The sequence below is a fragment of the Salmo trutta genome, chromosome 26, assembly GCF_901001165.1.
Source record: "Salmo trutta chromosome 26, fSalTru1.1, whole genome shotgun sequence".
Classification (NCBI taxonomy): domain Eukaryota; kingdom Metazoa; phylum Chordata; class Actinopteri; order Salmoniformes; family Salmonidae; genus Salmo; species Salmo trutta.
Window position 1 is genome coordinate 1,605,727 of NC_042982.1, and position 21,619 is coordinate 1,627,345.

Consider the following 21,619-nt stretch of genomic DNA (forward strand, 5'->3'; position numbering starts at 1 on the left):
TACAACTTGTTGGAGATAGGTTGACTTTACAGACCAGATGTATTTCAATTCAGAGACACGGTCCAGAGAATCAAAGCTCTCATTTCCGTCACAGTAGGGGAATCCTTAAGGAGACAGAAAATCAATGAGGCTATTATGCCCTGTGTGACTAGAATTCAATTTAATTGAAAATCTTTATCCAACCTGGCCAAAAAAAGTCACAGATACCGTACAACAACAGGGGAGATGAATGTAGGCCTAGAGGGAGTGAGGGAGCAAGAAAATGATTCATCAGGAGACGGAAAAGAGAAAGTTACACAGTGAAGCTAGCTGGGGTCCGACTTACTGCTGTAATAATACCCACCGGCACAGACTTCGTCCTAAATGGCACCCTATTTCCTTTATAGTGCACTACTTTTGACCAGGGATCGCAGTCTGTTACAGGAGGACCACTCCATAACAAATAGCAAGAACCCAGTGAAATAATGTCGCTCATCGCCATCCCCCGTCTGTCCCTCTCTCCCAGCCATCGGGACTGAGAGATATGGTGAAATTCCCCATAGGCAAGCACCACCATCACAGAGAATTCACAGACCCTAATGCTTAATTTAACAGTCACCTCGAGGTGCTCTCATTCTTTCCTTGTCTTTCCCTGTAGCACCCTCATCTTGTTACCCCTCTCTCCGCCTCGCCCTCCATTTGGCAAATCTGACCATAACTTTATCCTCGTGATTCCTGCTTACAAGCAAAAACTAAAGCAGGAAGTACCAGTGACTCACTCAATACGGAAGTGGTCATATGAAGTGGATGCTACGCTACAGGACTGTTTTACTAACACACACTGGAATATGTTCCCGTGATTCATCCTATGGCATTGGGGCGGCAGATAGCCTAGTGGTTAGAGCGTTGGACTAGAACCGAAAGGTTTCAAGATCGAATCCCCAAGCTGACAAGGTAAAAATCTGTCGTTCTGCCCCTGAATAAGGCAGTTAACCCACTGTTCCTAGGCCGCCATTGTTAAATAAAGGTAAAATAAAAAATAAAATAAAAATTGAGGAGTATACCACCTCAGTCACCGGCTTCATCAATAAGTGCATTGACGATGTCGTCCCCACAGTGACTGTACGTACATATCCCAACCAGAAGCCATGGATTACAGGAAACATCTGCACCGAGCTAAAGGCTAGAGCTGCCGCTTTCAAGGAGCGGGATACTAATCCAGACGCTTATAAGAAACCACGCGTTGTCCACTGACGAACCATCAGACAGGCAAAGCATCATCACAGGACTAAGATTGAATCGTACTACAACGGCTCTGACGTTTGTCAGATGTATCAGGGCTTGCAAACCACCTCTCGGGCAAAACATTTTAGTTCCCCCACCCATCTTGAAGGCGTAGTGAAACGTTTAAGTTTTAAAGTTAATTTTAAAGGAGATAAATGTAATATTTTTGTGGCCAACAAATCTCTTGCTGTCAAATTGACTGGGGCTGAGCAATTTGTATAAATCAAATGTCATTGGTCGGATACACATATTTAGCAGATGCTATTGCGGGTGTAGCAAAATGCTTGTGTTCCTAACTCAAATAGTGCAGAAATATATAACAGTACACAATAATATACAAAAAAGAGTATAAATACCAGCCAAAAGTTTGGACACATGTACTCATTCACGGGTTTTTCTTTATTTTGTACAATTTTCTACATTGTAGAATAATAGTGAAGACCTCAAAACTATAACATAACACATATGGAATCATGTAGAAACCAAAAAAGTGTCAAACAAATCAAAATACCTTTTATATTTCAGATTCTTCAAAGTAGCCACCCTTTGCCTTAATGACAGCTTTGCACACTCTTGGCATTTTCTCAAGAAGCTTCAGGGTGAATGCTTTACCAACATGTGATGATTCACATTTTCAGTTTTGGGCGAAATGCTGCCATCTATCCACGGCTTTTGGTTCGGATAGGTTTTAATTGTCACAGTGGGAACAACATCCACTTTACACTTCCTGAGTACAGCACTCTAATGGATTGTGCCACAATCGGTTAGCGTTAGTCTTAGGCCCAGTCAACTTGAGTGGCTCCAGTCAATTTGAGCGTCTCCGTAAGCTAACTGATTCGGTTAGCGTGCGGCTCAGACCCAGTCAATTTGACAACAAGAGCCGATCTGTCGTTGGTTGACTAATAAGTAGGATGCACCAATAGAATGCAATTTCATTACTGTAGATACAGTACAAGTCAAAAGTTTGGACACACCTACTCATTTAAGGGTTTTTCTTTATTTTTACTATTTTCTACATTGTAGAATAATAGTGAATCAAATCAAATCAAAATCAAATCAAATCAAATTTATTTATATAGCCCTTCGTACATCAGCTGAAATCTCAAAGTGCTGTACAGAAACCCAGCCTAAAACCCCAAACAGCAAGCAATGCATGTGAAAGAAGCACGGTGGCTGGGAAAAACTCCCTAGGAAAAACTCCTGAGAAAAAAACCTAGGAAGAAACCTAGAGAGGAACCAGGCTATGAGGGGTGGCCAGTCCTCTTCTGGCTGTGCCGGGTGGATATTATAACAGAACATGGTCAAGATGTTAAAATGTGAAGACATCAACACTATGAAATAACACATATGGAATGATGTAGTAACCAAAAAAAGTGTTTAAAAAGTCAAAACATATTTTATATTTCAGATTCTTCAAACCCTTTGCCTTGATGACAGCTTTGCACACTCTTGACATTTTCTTCAGGAGGAATGCTTTTCCAACAGTCTTGAATGAGTTCCTACATATGCTGAGTGCTTCTTGGGTGCTTTCCTTCACTCTGCGATACAACTCATCCCAAACCATCTCAATTGGGTTAAGGTTGGGTGATTGTGGAGGCCAGGTCATCTGATGAAGCACCATCACTCTCCTTCTTGGTCAAATAGCACTTACACAGACTTAAGGTTTGTTTTGGGTCACTAAGTGCAAACTAGATAGGATGGCGTATCGCTGCAGAATGCTGTGGTTGCCATGCTGGTTAAGTGTGCCTTGAATTCTAAATAAATCAGTGTCACCAGCAAAGCATCCCCACACCCTCACACCTCCTCCATGTCACGGTGGGAACCACACATGCGGAGATCATCCGTTCACCTACTCTGCGTCTCACAAAGACACTGCGGTTGGAACCAAAAATCTCAAATTTGGACTCATCAGACCAAAGGATAGATTTCCACCAGTCTAATGTCCATTGCTCGTGTTTCTTGGCCCAAGCAAGTCTCTTCTTCTTATTGGTGTCCTTTAGTAGTGGTTTCTTTGCAGCAATTCAACCATGAAGGCCTGATTTGTGTGACAGCGTGTATGGCGTAGTGTGGGCGAGCATGTTCCGGATGCTCTGGATCGACATGTACAACAGCATGTTCCAGTTCCCGCCAATATCCAGCAACTTCGCACATCCATTGAAGAGGAGTGGGACAACATGCCACAGGCCACAGTTGACACCCTGATAAACTGTATGTCTTGCTGCATGAGGCAAATGGTGGTCACAGCAGATACTGACTGATTTTCTGATCCACACCCTTACCTTTTTTTTTTAGGTATCTGAAACACATCTGTGTTCCCAACCAATAAAATTGTTGCATGTTGCATTTCTATTTTTGTTCAGTGTAATAAAAGCATTGCTTGAATCTATCATCGTATTTGGGGATCCGAGAAAAAATAGCCTTTGATAAACACATTTCATGTAATTTTACATCATTTTACATGAATGGAGACAAGAATAATATTTTTTAATACAACACCAGAGCATGTGAGTTGAGTTAAGTGAGGAGCAGCGCATGCGTAATTTGGCTGGAGTGCTGAGAGAATTAAAAAAAAAAGTTGGGAGTGTTGGCCCACTCTCCACCTCTAATTTTGCTACAGCTCAACCATTTTTTTTAACCTTTATTTAACTAGGCAAGTCAGTTAAGAACAAATTCTTATTGTCAATGATGGCCTAGGAACAGTGGGTTAACTGCCTTGCTCAGGGGCAGAACAACAGATTTTTACCTTGTCGGCTCGGGGATTCGAACTTGCAACCTTTCGGTTACTAGTCCAACACTCTAGGCTACCTGCCGCCCCTTGAGCTTGGGGCATGATCTACACAGCATATTTTGTTTCCTTTATTACTATTCTTATAACTTGCTCTATTCTGTTGTATTTATTTAGCCTACCCCACTACTAGGTATGCACAGAGAAAAAGCACCTTGTTTTTTAAGGAGGGCATGGTGACTGAAGAAATTGGCTGAGAAAATATATGGGATAGTAGACTATAATTCTGTCTGTCACACAGGTACAGTAGGGCTACCTCTTATTTCTTAACTAGGAAGAAATATTGTCCAACACAAAGCCCCCTTGTTAGAAAACAATTACTGTGAACACTGAGGCTGTACCCACTTAAAGTTACAGTTTTAACAGTGGCCAACAGTAGACTACTGTGGATATTTGATCAGAATGTAGGCCTACCAGAGTGGCCTACCATCAAAAACAATGGAGAAAATGCATCCCATAACATTTTAACATGGAAATAGCTGTGCTATCATTCAGCCTACAGTAGCGGCCAATGTGTGGTGTTCAATGTAGGCCTACCTTTGGTCTTTGAAGAAGAAAAAAAACACTTTACAAAATAAAACCCATTATTATTCCCATTCTATTATTACAGAAAATCATAGAAATTATGCTACCCTCTGTCTATTGGCTACTTAACTTATTCAAGTCAGTCTCAAAATACAACACTGCCTCTTCAGAACAAAAAAAGCTCTTTCCCCGACTCGCTTTCAAAGATGTCTAGAAATGTACATGTTTTGTGCTCTTGTAAGAAGCAATCACTACTCTATTGTTGACTATACACAAATTTATAACTGGGCTAATAGCTCACTAACTTGCAAAGGATATGAACAAATGTAATGGTAGGAGGTAATGGTAGGAGGACTCACTGTAACTAATCGGGTGGTGACATGACTACTGTAGTTAAAATAAGAAAAACTCATAAATGAGACTCAGATCACACAAAGTCATTTTACAATTAAATCTCAACAAGATACATTTGCTCATCCTATGGCCATAATATTGGGTCAAATAACATCAAATCAAATGTTATTGTCACGGTTGTCGTCTTCGTCTTCCGACGATATAACGAAATCGTCGTCTGAAAATGTAGACCAATACGCAGCAGGTACGTGTATGCTCATATTTAGATTTATTCACTTACAAAAACCACTGAATACAAAATAACAAAACCACTAGAACAAACGAACAACTAACAGTCTGGCAAAGCCTAGGGCTGAACACAGAACAATCACCCACCAAACACAAACACAAACACACCCTCATTTATGAGACTCTCAATCAAAGGCAGATAGACAACACCTGCCTTCAACTGAGAGCCCCAATCAACCAAACATAGAAACACACACACTAGATTCCACATAGAACTACCTAGACATAAACCAAAACCCGGACATACTAAATCAAACACCCTTTACACAAACACACCACCCCAAACCACATAAAACAAATACCCTCTGTCACGCCCTGACCAAACTACAAAACAATTAACCTTATATACTGGCCAGGACGTGACAGTACCCCCCCCTTAAAGGTGCTACCCCAGAAGCACCTTAACACAAAAAAATATAAATACCCCCAAACAATACCCAAAAGAAAAATTCCCCCTTTCTAAAGGGAGGGAAGGGAGGGTGGCTGCCGTCAACGACGGCACTGTGCTACACCCCCCCTCCCCAACCCACCTATATTGGAGGCGGCTCAGGTTCTGGCCGTTCCAGGCAGTCTGGGCAGTCTGGCGGTTCGGGGCAGTCTGGCGGCTCGGGGCAGTCTGGCGGCTCGGGGCAGTCTGGGCAGTCTGGCGGCTCGGGGCAGTCTGGGCAGTCTGGGCAGTCTGTCAGCTCGGGGCAGTCTGGGCAGTCTGTCAGCTCGGGGCAGTCTGGGCAGTCTGTCAGCTCGGGGCAGTCTGGGCAGTCTGTCAGCTCGGGGCAGTCTGGGCAGTCTGTCAGCTCGGGGCAGTCTGTCAGCTCGGGGCAGTCTGGGCAGTCTGTCAGCTCGGGGCAGTCTGTCAGCTCCGGCAGTTCAGGGCAGACTGGCCACTCCGGCAGTTCAGGGCAGTCTGGCCACTCCGGCAGTTCAGGGCAGTCTGGCCACTCCGGCAGTTCAGGGCAGTCTGGCCACTCCGGCAGTTCAGGGCAGTCTGGCCACTCCGGCAGTTCAGGGCAGTCTGGCCACTCCGGCAGTTCAGGGCAGTCTGGCCACTCCGGCAGTTCAGCGCAGTCTGGCCACTCCGGCAGTTCAGCGCAGTCTGGCCACTCCGGCAGTTCAGCGCAGTCTGGCCACTCCGGCAGTTCAGCGCAGTCTGGCCACTCCGGCAGTTCAGCGCAGTCTGGCCACTCCGGCAGTTCAGCGCAGTCTGGCCACTCCGGCAGTTCAGCGCAGTCTGGCCACTCCGGCAGGTCAGGGCAGTCTGGCCACTCCGGCAGTTCAGCGCAGTCTGGCCACTCCGGCAGTTCAGCGCAGTCTGGCCACTCCGGCAGTTCAGCGCAGTCTGGCCACTCCGGCAGTTCAGCGCAGTCTGGCCACTCCGGCAGTTCAGCGCAGTCTGACCACTCCGGCAGTTCAGCGCAGTCTGACCACTCCGGCGACTGTTGACTGACGGGCAGCTCCGACGACTGTTGACTGGCGGGCAGCTCCGACGACTGTTGACTGGCGGGCAGCTCCGACGACTGTTGACTGGCGGGCAGCTCCGACGACTGTTGACTGGCGGGCAGCTCCGACGACTGTTGACTGGCGGGCAGCTCCGACGACTGTTGACTGGCGGGCAGCTCCGACGACTGTTGACTGGCGGGCAGCTCCGACGACTGTTGACTGGCGGGCAGCTCCGACGACTGTTGACTGGCGGGCAGCTCCGACGACTGTTGACTGGCGGGGCTGGGGGCACGCACCTTGGGCTTGGTGCGGGGTGCTGGTACTGGGCGTACCAGATTGGAGACACGTACCTCAGGGCTAGTGCGGGGAGCTGGCCTGGGGCTCCATCCTTGCCCCTCTTCACAGCCCTTGTGCCCCCCCCCAAAAATTTCTTGGGGCTGCCTCTCGGGTTCCCTTAACTCTTCCATAGCCCTGGACACGAACCTCCTTAAATCCGCCCATGTCCATCCATCCATGCTGTTCTCCTGCTGCTTGGTCCTTTGGTGGTGGGTGATTCTGTCACGATTGTCTTCTTCGTCTTCCGACGATATAACGAAATCGTCGTCTGAAAATGTAGACCAATACGCAGCAGGTACGTGTATGCTCATATTTAGATTTATTCACTTACAAAAACCACTGAATACAAAATAACAAAACCACTAGAACAAACGAACAACTAACAGTCTGGCAAAGCCTAGGGCTGAACACAGAACAATCACCCACCAAACACAAACACAAACACACCCTCATTTATGAGACTCTCAATCAAAGGCAGATAGACAACACCTGCCTTCAACTGAGAGCCCCAATCAACCAAACATAGAAACACACACACTAGATTCCACATAGAACTACCTAGACATAAACCAAAACCCGGACATACTAAATCAAACACCCTTTACACAAACACACCACCCCAAACCACATAAAACAAATACCCTCTGTCACGCCCTGACCAAACTACAAAACAATTAACCTTATATACTGGCCAGGACGTGACAGTTATTTGTCACATACAGTACAAGTGTTTAGCAGATGTTATAGCGGGTGTAGCAAAATGCTAGAGTTTCTAGCTCCAACAGCGAGGTAATATATAAAAATTCACAACAACACACACAAATCAAAAGTAAAGGAATTAAAAATATATAAACATTGGGCGAGCAATGTCAGAGCGGCATAGACTTACAGTTGACGTTGGAAGTTTACATACACCTTAGCCAAATACATTTAAACTCAGTTTTCACAATTCCCGATATTTAATCCTAGTAAAAATTCCCTGTCTTGGGTCAGTTAAGATCACCACTTTATTTTAAGAATATGAAATGTCAGAATAATAGTAGAGAGAATGATTTATTTCAGCTTTTATTTCTTTCATCACATTCCCAGTGGGTCAGAAGTTTACATACACTCAATTAGTATTTGGTAGCATTGCCTTTAAATTGTTTCACTTGGGTCAAACGTTTCAGGTAGCCTTCCACAAGCTTCCCACAATAAGTTGGGTGAATGTAGGCCCATTCCTCCTGACAGAGCTGGTGTAAATGAGTCAGGTTTGTAGGCCTCCTTGCTCGCACATGCTTTTTCAGTTCTGCCCACAAATGTTCTATGGGATTGAGGTCAGGGCTTTGTGATGGCCACTCCAATACCTTGACTTTGTTGTCCTTAAGCTATTTTGCCACAACTTTGTAAGTATGGTTGGGGTCATTGTCCATTTGGAAGACCCATTTACGACCAAGTTTTAACTTCCAGACTGATGTCTTGAGATGTTGCTTCAATATATACACATAGTTTTCCTGCCTCATGATGCCATCTATTTTGTGAAGTGCATCAGTCCCTCCTGCAGCAACGCACCCCCACAACATGATGTTGCCACCCCCGTGCTTCACGTTTGGGAGAGTGTTCTTCAGCTTGCAAGCCTCCCCCATTTTCCTCCAAACATAACAATGGTCATTATAGCCAAACAGTTCTATTTTTGTTTCATCAGACCAGAGGACATTTCTCCAAAAAGTACGATATTTGTCCCCATTTGCAGTTGCAAACCGTAGTCTGGCTTTTTTAGGGCGGTTTTGGAGCAGTGGCTTCTTCCTTGCTGAGCGGCCTTTCAGATTATATCGATATAGGACTCGTTTTACTGTGGATATAGATACTTTTGTACCTGTTTCCTCCAGCATCTTCACAAGGTCCTTTGCTGTTGTTCTGGGATTGATTTTCACTTTTTGCACCAAAGTACGTTCATCTCTAGGAGACAGAACGCCTCTCCTTCCTGAGCGGTATGGCGGCTGCGTGGTCCCATGGTGTTTATACTTGCGTACTATTGTTTGTACAGATGAACGTGGTACCTTCAGGCATTTGGAAATTGCTCCCAAGGATGAACCAGACTTGTGGAGGTCTTCTGAGTTCTTGGCTGATTTCTTTTTATTTTCCTTTGATGTCAAGCAAAGAGGCACTGAGTTTGAAAGTAGACCTTGAAATACATCCACAGGTACACCTCCAATTGACTCAAATTATGTCAATTAGCCTATCAGAAGCTTATAAAGCCATGCCATCATTTTGATGTTCCAAGATGTTTCAAGGCACAGTCAACTTAGTGTATGTAAATGTCTGACCCACTGGAATTATGATGCAGTGAATTATAAGTGAAATAATCTGTCTGTAAACAATTATTGGAAAAATGACTTGCGTCATGCACCAAGTAGATGTCCTAACCGACTTGTAAAAACTATAGTTTATTAACAATACATATGTAGAGTGGTTGAAAAATGAGTTTGAATGACTCCAACCTAAGTGTATGTAAACTTCCGACTTCAACTGTAGATACAGTAGAATAGGATAGAATACAGTATATACATGAGATGAGTAATGCAAAATATGTTCCATTATTAAAGTGACCAGTGATTCCAAGTATACGTATATAGGGCAGCAGCCTCTAATGTGTTAGTGATGGCTATTTAACAGAATTTAACAGTCTGTTAAATAGACATCAACATTAAAAGAGGGAGCTGCCCCTTTTAAGGACAGGCACCACACCCCAATAGGGATTATTTTCTCTTAATCATATGACAATCAACTTTTGCCAGTTGAATGTAGACACAAATGAAAAAGTGTCTGGTCAAAAGTAGTGTATTATGTAGGGAATAGGGTGCCATTTGGAATGACAGAGTGGTGAATGAGCTTTCCATGCAGCGCTACGCCAAGGCCAACCAAGGTTTTTGATATCCGATTTAGCGTGCCGTTGAATAATGATAATTAGGGTGATTACACAGCCCCGGCTCTGTTGGATTGTGCGTGAAAGAAAGAGTGTTGGCTTCATCTGTTCCAGATACACTGATTTACTGCATATTACAGCACAAGCATTCCATTACACACTATTCCCTTCCCCTGCCCCTTTCCCATTGGAGAGTTGATAGGTGAAAGTGTCATAAGATAAAATCAGAAGAGAGCAAGGTTGATAGCTAACAACCCTATTCGGAGTTTACTTGAACTCTTCTATAAAACTCAAGTCAATAACAGTAATTTACTCGCAGAGCAGTGGTACTGGTTGAATCAGAGGTTTCCATATTCATTCCAAAACCATCCTAAAAGTTGGGCATTTCCACCTGATAAGACTAAATCTTATCGAAATCTTACAGTATCTTAAAACTATTAGTATTTAAGACTAAATCTATCAAATCACACAAAATCTGATCGAGCCACCATATTCAAATTCCTGCTACTGTGGGCATATTCGACATTATTAACAGGTCTACCTGAAGTCATGCTGACATTGATACTATCTCTTACACTTCAATGGATGCAGTCTGTCACAAGAGCCCTGAATTAAAATGACCCAGGTCGCCATCATGAAAAAACAAACAATCCGGCTTTCGTCGTTTGACATTGAGAACCGTGGAAAAGATGAGAGCTGACATTTTAGTAAATGCGCAGATTGCGCATTCTCAGTCACAGACAAGACACCCAATTAACAACCTCGTGAAAAAGCAGTGGCAAAACAGAGGCACAAAATGTTCCCACAGCCCTTTGTTGCATCCCAAATGTTATGAGAGCAGGATCAGACAGGAAGCCAAATTATACTTTATTAAATAATAACAACACAATATAACGTGTAGTGCAATTGGTAGACTGGTATAACATGCCTTGTTGTACCTGTAGCATCAGACTTGCCATCTGCCAGAGTTTGTCAGACTGAATCTTAGCTTCATACACATTATTTAGCGATCTTTATCTTTGAACAAAATCAACTCAACTTTTTAACTGTGCTTTTGAAATTGCATCAAATTGTCTCAATTGCAACAGGTCCTAACTAGAGTGGATATGCGGATGGGAGTAGGGCCTGTATTCACATTGCATCTCAGATTAAGTGTGCTGATCTAGGATCAGGTCCTCCCCGTTCATGTAATCTTAATAATTATTAATATCTAAATTAGGCAAAATTGATCCTAGATTAGCACTCCATCTCTGAGACATTTTATGGATGCAGGTCCTGGACTAACTCACCTCTCTCTGTGTTGGGGACTCCTAGGTCGATGGTAGGTATGGAAGGGTCGGTGTGGTCACTGTAATACTCCAACAGAAATGCCTCTCTCTCCCACGTCTTCTTCACCACTGGGACTGGGGCAGGACAAAAGGACGACAGGTAAAACAATACAGCTCAACACTTCCACACTACCATAGTAAGAAGAATCAGGCTTCTGTACACAGAAAACTTGCAGCATTATTAATTATGAATGTTAAAAACATATAACTTGTCTTTTACAGAACTTTTTGAAATAAACATTATTTAATTATTATAATCAGAACAATTAGCTGTGACCGACTTGTCAGCTGGAGCTGATGTAGAATTTTCCGGGTGCTTCCGAAATTCAAACAGCCAAGTCAAAGCAAGTTTGTGACTGTAACGCCCTGGCCATAGAGAGGGTTTTTTGTTCTCTAATTTTGGTTAGGCCAGGGTGTGACATGGGTGGGCGTTCTAGGTTTCTTTTTCTATGTTGGTGGTTTTCTTTGTTTCGGCCGTGTATGGCTCCCAATCAGGAACAGGTGTAGATCGTTGTTGCTGATTGAGAGTCATACATAGGCAGCCTGTTTTTCCTTTGGGGTTTGTGGGTGAATGTTTTCTGTTTAGTTTGTATCCTGACAGAACTGTGGCTGGTCATGTTTTGGTTTCATTTTGTATAGTGTTCATTCGGTCATTAAACCATACAAGATGAACACATCCTCCGCTGCACCTTGGTCTCATTTCAACGACGGCCGTTACAGATTCACCCACCAACAACGGACCAAGCAGCGGAGGAAGGAGCAGCACCAGGAAAGGAGCATTATGGACTCCTGGACATGGGAGGAAATTTTGGACGGGGCAGGACCATGGGCTCAAGCTGGAAGGTATTGCCGCCCGCAGTGGGAGATCGAGGCAGCGAGAGCGGAGAGGCGATGGTATGAGGCAAGGGAGCTCAACAGGCATGAGAGGCAGCCCCAAAAAATGTTTTGGGGGGGCACACGGGGAGTGTGGCAGAGCCAGGATGGAATTCTGGGCCAACTCCCCGTGCTTACCGGAAGCGGCGTGGTACTGGTCAGACACCGTGTTATGCGGTAGAGCGCACAGTGTCTCCAGTGCGCGCTCATAGCCCGGTGCGCTACATCCCAGCCCCCCGCAAGTGCCATGCTAGAGTGGGCATCGAGCCAGGACGGGTTGTGCAGGCCGTGTGCTCTAGACCTCCAGTGCGTCTTCAGGACCCGGTCTATCCTGTGCCTGCGCCCAGAACCAGGCCTCCTGCATGTCTTCCCAGCCTGGTGAGTCCTGTGCCTGCGCCCAGAGCCAGGCCTCCTGCATGTCTTCCCAGCCTGGTGAGTCCTGTGCCTGCGCCAGAGTCGCCCGCCTGTCCGGAGCCGCCAGAGTCGCCCGCCTGTCCGGAGCCGCCCGCCTGTCCGGAGCCGCCAGAGCCGCCCGCCTGTTCGGAGCCGCCAGAGTCGCCCGCCAGCCGGGCGCCGCCAGGGTCGCCCGCCAGCCGGGCGCCGCCAGGGTCGCCCGCCAGCCGGGCGCCGCCAGGGTCGCCGCCAGCCGGGCGCCGCCAGGGTCGCCCTCCAGCCGGGCGCCGCCAGGGTCGCCCGCCAGTCCTCCGGCGCAGCCAGGGACGCCACCTAAGTGGGCTAAGCCGAGGGTGGAGCGGTGTCCATGTCCCGCACCAGAGCCGCCGCCATAGGAAGGCTCACCCGGACCCTCCCCTTTAGAGTCAGGTTTTGCGGCCGGAGTCCGCACCTTTGGGGGGGGGGTACTGTAACGCCCTGGCCATAGAGAGGGTTTTTTGTTCTCTAATTTTGGTTAGGCCAGGGTGTGACATGGGTGGGCGTTCTAGGTTTCTTTTTCTATGTTGGTGGTTTTCTTTGTTTCGGCCGTGTATGGCTCTCAATCAGGAACAGGTGTAGATCGTTGTTGCTGATTGAGAGTCATACATAGGCAGCCTGTTTTTCCTTTGGGGTTTGTGGGTGAATATTTTCTGTTTAGTTTGTATCCTGGCAGAACGGTGGCTGGTCGTTTTTTGGTTTCATTTTGTATAGTGTTAATTTGGTCAGGTCATTAAACCTTACAAGATGAACACATCCTCCGTTGCAATGACTGACATGTTGTGCTGAGAGTTAAACCAGACCTGGCAGAGTCAGCACTTTACCAGGCACACATCTCAAAGGCTAAAAATACACTCTTTTAGAAGAATATTGAAAATGTTGACATTAATATTTTACGAACATTATGGACCCATTATGGACCCCAGAGCTTCAGATGAACTTAAAGATCTGACTCACCCCTCTCAGTGTGAAACTTCTTACAAGTTTTCACAGCGACAAAGATGTCTTCTTTCTTTACAGGCTCCCCCTGTAAAAAAAAACACAAAAAAATAGACATATTTTAGGGACTTTTTCCTGGTCAGGTCACGTGGTCAGGAAAAACACTGCACCCTATTTAAGGAACATATATCCTAAGAGGAGAGCTGTTATCATTGTTGAAGCACTATTGAGATGGTGAATTTTTCAAATTCCCTGCCCCGTGTTGAATTGTCCTCGTGAATATTTCAATATCTCCTCAAGATGACACATGCGGTATTATTAGGTTATTAGTTGAGAGTGAAATGTGAATTGGCCGTCTTTATTTAAGTGCTCAGGTCTCCTGCCTGTCTGTCTGTGGCTCTCAGGCTGATGAGGCCTCTCTGTGAGGCTCAAGGCCTTCTGCTTTATGGCTGCATCTCAAACGGCACACTATTCCCCATGTAGTGCACTACTTTTGAGCAGGGCCAGTAGGGAACAGGGTGGAATTTGGGACACACCCAATGTGTTATCACCATCTTCTCGGCATATTAGAGTTCTGGCAACAACCAGGTTAGTGGGAAGATGACGTGGAGAAAGGGTAGGAGGGAGGAAGGGTAGGAGGAAGACTAAAAGGAGAGAGCCAGCATAGTCAGAGATGAGATGGTGAGAAAGGATAGGAGGGAGGAAAAATAGAAGAGAGAATAAAAGGAACAAGCCAGGTTAGGCAGAAATGAGAGGGGGAGAAAGGGTAGGAGGGAGTTATGAAATTATGAAAATGTATGCACTCGCTCTGGATAAGAGCATCTGCTAAATGACGAAAAATGTAATTAAAACGTAATTAAATAAAAAATTGTAATTTAAATTAAAATGAGGGAGTAGGGGTAGGAGGGAGGAAGGATAGAAGAAAGACTAACTGGAGAGAGAGATACAAAATAGCCCTGGATCTCTCTCCCTAAGGGGAATGAGAGAGAAGGAGAAAGCGTATGTGATGAACATTTTATGTTCGTGCTTTTCTAATAACCAATTTCTGTGTTCGTGCTAGTGACTGATTGAATGAATCCTCACTACCAGTGTCTGCAATTTAGCAGTACGCCTAGACCATTGTTTTGAGAATGAAAGATATCAGCTTCAAGGTCTCAGCGCAGATGACACCATTCTGTATACTTCTGGACCCTCTTTGGACACTGTGTTAACTAACCTCCAGATGAGCTTCAATGCCATACAACTTTCCTTCTGTGGCCTCCAACTGCTCTTAAACGCAGGTAAAACTAAATGCATGCTATTCAAATCAATCACTGCCCGCACCTGCTCGCCCGTCCAGCATCACTACTCTGGACGGCTCTGACTTAGAATACGTGGACAACTACAAATACCTGGGTGTCTGGTTAGACTGTAAACTCTCCTTCCAGACTCACATTAAGCATCTCCAATCCAAAATTAAATCTAGAATCGGCTTCCTAAATCGCAACAAAGCATCCTTCACTCATGCTGCCAAACACACCCTCATAAAACTGACCATCCTACCGATCCTCGACTTCGGTGATATCTATAAAATAGCCTCCAACACTCTACTCAACAAACTGGATGCAGTCTATCACAGTGCTATCCGTTTTGTCACCAAAGCCCTATACACTACCCACCATTGCGACCTGTACGCTCTCGTTAGATGGCCCTCGCTTCATACTCGTCGCCAAACCACTGGCTACAGGTTATCTACAAGTCTCTGCTAGGTAAAGGCCCGCCTTATCTCAGCTCACTGGTCACCATAGCAGCACCCACTCGTAGCATGCGCTCCAGCAGGTATATCTCACTGGTCACCCCCAAAGCCAATTCCTCCTTTGGCTGCCTTTTCTTCCAGTTCTCTGCTGCCAATGACTGGAACAAACTGCAAAAATCTCTGAAACTGGAGACTCATATCTCCCTCACTAGCTTTAAGCACCAGCTGTCAGAGCAGCTCACAGATCACTGCACATGTACATAGCCCATCTGTAAACAGCCCATCTATCTACAGTGGGGCAAAAAAGTATTTAGTCAGCCACCAATTGTGCAAGTTCTCACACTTAAAAAGATGAGAGAGGCCTGTAATTTTCATCATAGGTACACGTCAAGTATGACAGACAAAATTTCGAAAAAAAATTCCAGAAAATCACATTTATTTGCAAATTATGGTGAAAAATAAGTATTTGGTCACCTACAAAGCAAGATTTCTGGCTCTTACAGACCTGTAACTTCTTCTTTAAGAGGCTCCTCTGTCCTCCACTCGTTACCTGTATTAATGGCACCTGTTTGAACTTGTTATCAGTATAAAAGACACCTGTCCACAACCTCAAACAGTCACACTCCAAACTCCACTATGGCCAAGACCAAAGAGCTGTCAAAGGACACCAGAAACAACATTGTAGACCTGCACCAGGCTGGGAAGACTGAATTTGCAATAGGTAAGCAGCTTGGTTTGAAGAAATCAACTGTGGGAGCAATTATTAGGAAATGGAAGACATACAAGACCACTGATAATCTCCCTTGATCTGGGGCTCCAAGCAAGCTCTCACCCCGTGGGGTCAAAATGATCACAAGAACGGTGAGCAAAAATCCCAGAAGCACACGGGGGGACCTAGTGAATGACCTGCAGTGCAGAGAGCTGGGACCAAAGTAACAAAGCCTACCATCAGTAACACACTACGCCACCAGGGACTCAAATCCTACAGTGCCAGACGTGTCCCCCTGCTTAAGCCAGTACATGTCCAGGCCCGTCTGAAGTTTGCTAGAGAGCATTTGGATGATCCAGAAGAGGATTGGGAGAATGTCATATGGTCAGATGAAACCAAAATATCACTTTTTGGTAAAAACTCAACTCGTCGTGTTTGGAGGACAAAGAATGCTGAGTTGCATCCAAAGAACACCATACCTACTGTGAAGCATGGGGGTGGAAACATCATGCTTTGGGGCTGTTTTTCTGCAAAGGGACCAGGACGACTGATCCGTGTAAAGGAAAGAATGAATGGGGCCATGTATCGTGAGATTTTGAGTGAAAACCTCCTTCCATCAGCAAGGGCATTGAAGATGAAACGTGGCTAGGTCTTTCAGCATGACAATGATCCCAAACACACCGCCCGAGCAACGAAGGAGTGGCTTCGTAAGAAGCATTTCAAGGTCCTGGAGTGGCCTAGCCGGTCTCCAGATCTCAACCCCATAGAAAATCTTTGGAGGGAGTTGAAAGTCCGTGTTGCCCAGCGACAGCCCCAAAACATCACTGCTCTAGAGGAGATCTGCATGGAGGAATGGGCCAAAATACCAGCAACAGTGTGTGAAAACCTTGTGAAGACTTACAGAAAACTTTTGACCAGTGTCATTGCCAACAAAGGGTATATAACAAAGTATTGAGTATTTTGTTATTGACCAAATACTTATTTTCCACCATAATTTGCAAATAAATTCATTAAAAATCCTACAATGTGATTTTCTGGATTTTTTTTTCTCATTCTATCCGTCATAGTAGAAGTGTACCTATGATGAAAATTACAGGCCTCTCTCATCTTTTTAAGTGGGAGAACTTGCACAATTGGTGGCTGACTAAATACTTTTTTGCCCCACTGTACCTACCGCATCCCCATACTGTATTTATCTTGCTCCTTTGCACTCCAGTATCTCTACTTGCACATTCATCTTCTGTACATCTACCATTCCAGTGTTTAATTGCTATATTGTAATTACTTCGCCACCATGGCCTATTTATTGCCTTACCTCATTTGCACTCACTGTATATAGACTTTTTGTTTTCTTTTGTTCTACTGTATTATTGACTGTATGTTTTGTTTATTCCATGTGTAACTCTGTGTTGTTGTATGTGTCAAATTGCTACGCTTTATCTTGGCCAGGTCGCAGTTGCAAAAGAGAACTTGCTCTCAACTAGCCTACCTGGTTAAATAAAGGTGAAATAAAATAAAGAAATAAAAAATTTGAGAAGAAGCCTCATCAGGTATTGGTCTGTCACATGCATGAACCGGTATTGGTGAGTCACATGAATGAAGCAAACGTTAATGATGAATTAATTATGAATAATGAATAAGCTAAATCATGCAAATATAACTTGTCTGCAGTATATATGAAATCTAACGGGACTGCCCCAGAAGAGCTCCTGACAGATGCGTATTATGGTGCATCAAGTTTGTTGGGACCTCTCCAGTTACCTGTTGTGGCAGACCAGGGGGTTGGGTCAAGACGTTTACACAGATCAGACACAGACAGAGTATGATTAGCTCGGTTTCAAGGGTGTTTATTAAATAATAAATCAAAAGAAAAGGATAGGTCTCCTCCATGAGACCCTATCCGGGATACCGTCTTCTGGGCTCCGGGTCTTGCAGTATCCTGTCGGGCACACAAACTCAAACTCCCTCGTCTTAGCTCGGGCACCGTCTCCAACTACATGGAAGTCACCTTACTTCCCCCAGTCTTTCCCTGTGTGCTGCCCTTCTGGCAGCTTTATGGGGCTTGTACAGCTGGTGAGCAATCAGCCCTTGATTACTCACCAACTCCCCAATCAGCCCCAAATAGTCCTGGGCGGAGAGCCCGTCGAGACCTGGCACGTCCAGCTGATGAAATCATCGCCTCGTGATGTATACTCCGTCTGTCACCAGGCCTCGACGAGTCTCCCCCTGGTGGCTGACCAGCTGTACGCCACACAGCTCTGTGTGGGAGGGGACTGTCGTCAGTGCGACGTACATCTCCCTTCTCGATAGGGCATCTACGTTTTCATGCTTCGCCCCTGACCTGTGCACAACAGAAAAAGAGAAGCGTTGAAGGGACAAGAACCACCTGGTAACCCGTTCGTTTGTGTCCTTTCCCCTGGCAGCCATCCAGACCAGGGGAGCATGCTCCGTGACCAGGGTGAAGTGGGTACCCAACAGGTAATACTTCAGTGTTTAGCGCCCACTTCACCGCTAGACACTCTTTCTCCACAATGGAGTACTTTTTCACTCTAGGAACCAGCTTTCTGCTGATGTACATGATGGGGTGATCCTCCCCATCGTGTATCTGGGACAGAACGGCGCCTATTCCCGTATCACACGCATCCGTCTGGACCACCATCGGCACCTGGAAATCAGGCGTTACGAGAATAGGATGGGAGCACAGCGCTTCCTTCAGACGGCTGAACGCCGCTTCTGTTTCGTTTGTCCATTTCACTGATTTCGGGAAGCGGGCCCTGGTTAGATCGGTGAGGGGGGAAGCTACAGCCGCAAAGTTGGGGATAAATCGGCTATAGTATCCTGCCAGTCCCAGCAAGGACTTGACCTGTGTCTTGGTGCGTGGAACGGGCCAGTCACGCACCACATGAACCTTCCTCTCCTGGAGCTTGACGTTCCCCCGTCTGATCAAATACCCCAGGTACTCCACCTCCTCGAAACCTACTTTGCATTTCTTGGGGTTTGCAGCCAATCTGGCTTGTCTGAGCGTGTCCAGCACCGCCTGGAGGCACGTCAAGTGCTCTTCCCAACCTTGGCTGTGGATGATGATGTCATCCAAATAGGCTGCTGCGTACAGCTGGTGGGGTCGAAGTACTTTGTTCATCAGCCGTTGAAATGTGGGCAGGGCGCCATGGAGACCCGAACGGGAGCACCCGGTACTGATACAACCGTCTGGTGTCGAAAACGCCGTCTTCTCCCGGGAGGAGGCTGCCAACGGTACCTGCCAATATCCTTTGGTCAGGTTCAAGGGAGCTGATGTACCGGTCCTTTCCCAATCGGTCAATGAGCTCATCCACCCTTGGCATGGGATATGTGTCGAACAAGCTGATGTCGTTCACCCCCCGGAAATCGTTACAGAAGCAGAGGCTACCGTCCGGTTTGGGCACCAACACAATGGGGCTGCACCACGCACTGTGGGACTTTTCAATGAGCCCATCCTCAGCATAGCCTCCACTTCTTGTTTCATGGCCTTCCTTCGGGCCTCCGGAATCCGATATGGACTCTTTCTTACCGTTTCGCCGGGCTGGGTATGGATGTGGTGTTCAATGAGGGTCGTGCGGCCCAGCTTCTCAGAGAACACCGCCGTGTTCCGATCGACAAGCTCCCTGAGCTGTTGCTTCTGGGCCGGTTCGAGGTCCTCATTGCTCAGGACCGTTGGCATCCTGGGTCCCGACCATAACACGGCCAAGGCTGTCCTTTCGTGCCACTTCAACAGGTTCGCGTGGTAAATCTGTTGAGGTTTCCGTCTCCCCGGTTGCCGTACGCGGTAATTGACAGGTCCCATCTTCTCGACTGCCTCGTATGGTCCGTGCCATGTTGCCAGGAACTTACTTTCGGCCGTGGGGATTAAGACCAGCACCCTGTCTCCCACCTGGAATTCTCGGGGCTGGGCTCCCCGATTGTAGACCTGGGTGCGTTGGGCCTTCTCCATTTGTTCCCTCACAACAGACCATATGGCTGTCATCCGCTCCCTCATCGTCTCCACGTGCTCTACCACGCTGTGTAATGGGGTCGGTTGGGCTTCCCACACCTCCTTTGCGAGGTCCAGTAGGCCGCGTGGCTTCCTCCCGTAGAGGAGTTCGAACGGGGAAAATCCAGTGGAGGATTGGGGTACATCTTGGATTGAGAACATTAGGTGGGGTAGTAGCTCGTCCTGGTTCTTCCCATCCTGCTCGATGACCTTCCGCAGCATCTGTTTGAGCGTTTTATTAAAGTTCCGGTGCCCCCTCCGACTCTGGAGCCGTAGACCCATGCTGGTTAACCGGTTGCTTCCGGGCCGCACAGGTTATTGGTCATCCCCGCTTTCTTCTTAGGCCGGCTCGTACCTTCTACCTTAACTCGTGCCCCCATAGGGCCGCGAACAGTGGACAATCCCGTCCCACTAGGAGAGATACCGGCAGCTCTGGCACTGCACCCACCGTCATCTGGCAGCTCCCTTGTGGCGTCACGATGGTGGTCCATACGGTTGGATACCGCTTTGTGTCACCGTGAACACAGGAAATGGACATCTCCCTACCCCTTTTGGTCTCCTGGTTCAGCAGGCTCGTGGTTACGAGCGTAACCATACTTCCGGAGTCCAATAGCGCTTCCGTGTCGTGTCCGTCAACCTTCACCGGGATCATGGGGGTGCGGTTGATTCTGGGTGCGACCAACAGGAGGTGACATATTTCACGGCGTGACCCACCTCGCCGCCAGGGCTAGCTGATGGCATCTACTCCTCTCGACCCGGGCAATTTCAGGCAATGCGCCACACTCAAAACACCTCCTTTGGTCTCCATCTACCTGGGGTCGTCGTGGACAGGTCGGCCCTACCACAGCCGTTTCTCCACGGGTTTGCAGTCCTCGACGAGTCTCCCCCTGGTGGCTGACCAGCTGTACGCCACACTGTTAATAAACAATTATTCATTGAAGATTGACTTTGAACATCCCTGTGAAGAATTTCCACAAAAATTTGGCGTCAAGAACAGGATGATTGATTCTGCCTGCAGAGCTTTCCAGTGGGGGTCTGTGAGGAAAACCGGTGGCACATTTTATGAAGCGTGAGGGAAATACCCGTCTGACCAAAAGAGGATGAGACCCGCCCAAACCAGACCCTTACTGTGAGCTGCCCAGGAGGAGACACATCATCCGCGAACAATTGAGGGACTGTCGTCAAGTCAATTTAAATGAATGTGTAAAAAAATATTGTAATAAAACCAATAAAATTAAGGCGAATAACGCATAATAAGGTACCCATAGTCTTATAGAGAGAAAGGCTATTCACTAGTCTTATGAGAAGACTAGAGCAAGGGCGTAACGGTACCATGGAAAGCCCCGCTGACAGCTGTCTGTAGGCATTTATAGGAGAAGTGTCTAAGTGGTCTGCAGACACTTCTAATAGTTTGTGAAAGATACATATGGTGCAAATGGGTAATAATGGAGATTACCGAGTGTGTTTGGGAGTAAATGTGGATGTGAAAGTTGGTGTGAGAGTGGAAAGGACATTTAAACTGATTGAAATTTGGATAACAAGAGGATGAAATTTGGATAAGCTGATTGATTGAAATTTGGATAATAAGTGGCTTGAAATTTGGATAATTAAAGGAATGAAATTTAGCTTCTGAGTGAATGAGAGCTGTGTGAAAGACGTTTTTCGATCTATAACGCTAACTATGGTTATCTAGGAATTCCGTCCACC

The 21,619-nt window shown here is 46.4% G+C and overlaps 1 protein-coding gene across 1 annotated transcript in view; it reads right to left on the reverse strand.

Moving 5' to 3' along the window:
- LOC115162865 (beta-1,3-glucosyltransferase) overlaps window positions 1-21,619 on the reverse strand; it is a 171,822-nt gene that overhangs the window by 16,474 nt on the left and 133,729 nt on the right. The window contains exons 10-11 of the mRNA XM_029714324.1: window positions 13,481-13,550; window positions 11,183-11,296 (exon numbers count right to left, since the gene is read on the reverse strand). Of these exons, the coding sequence (XP_029570184.1) occupies window positions 11,183-11,296; window positions 13,481-13,550 (184 nt within the window). The remainder of the gene's footprint in view (window positions 1-11,182; window positions 11,297-13,480; window positions 13,551-21,619) is intronic.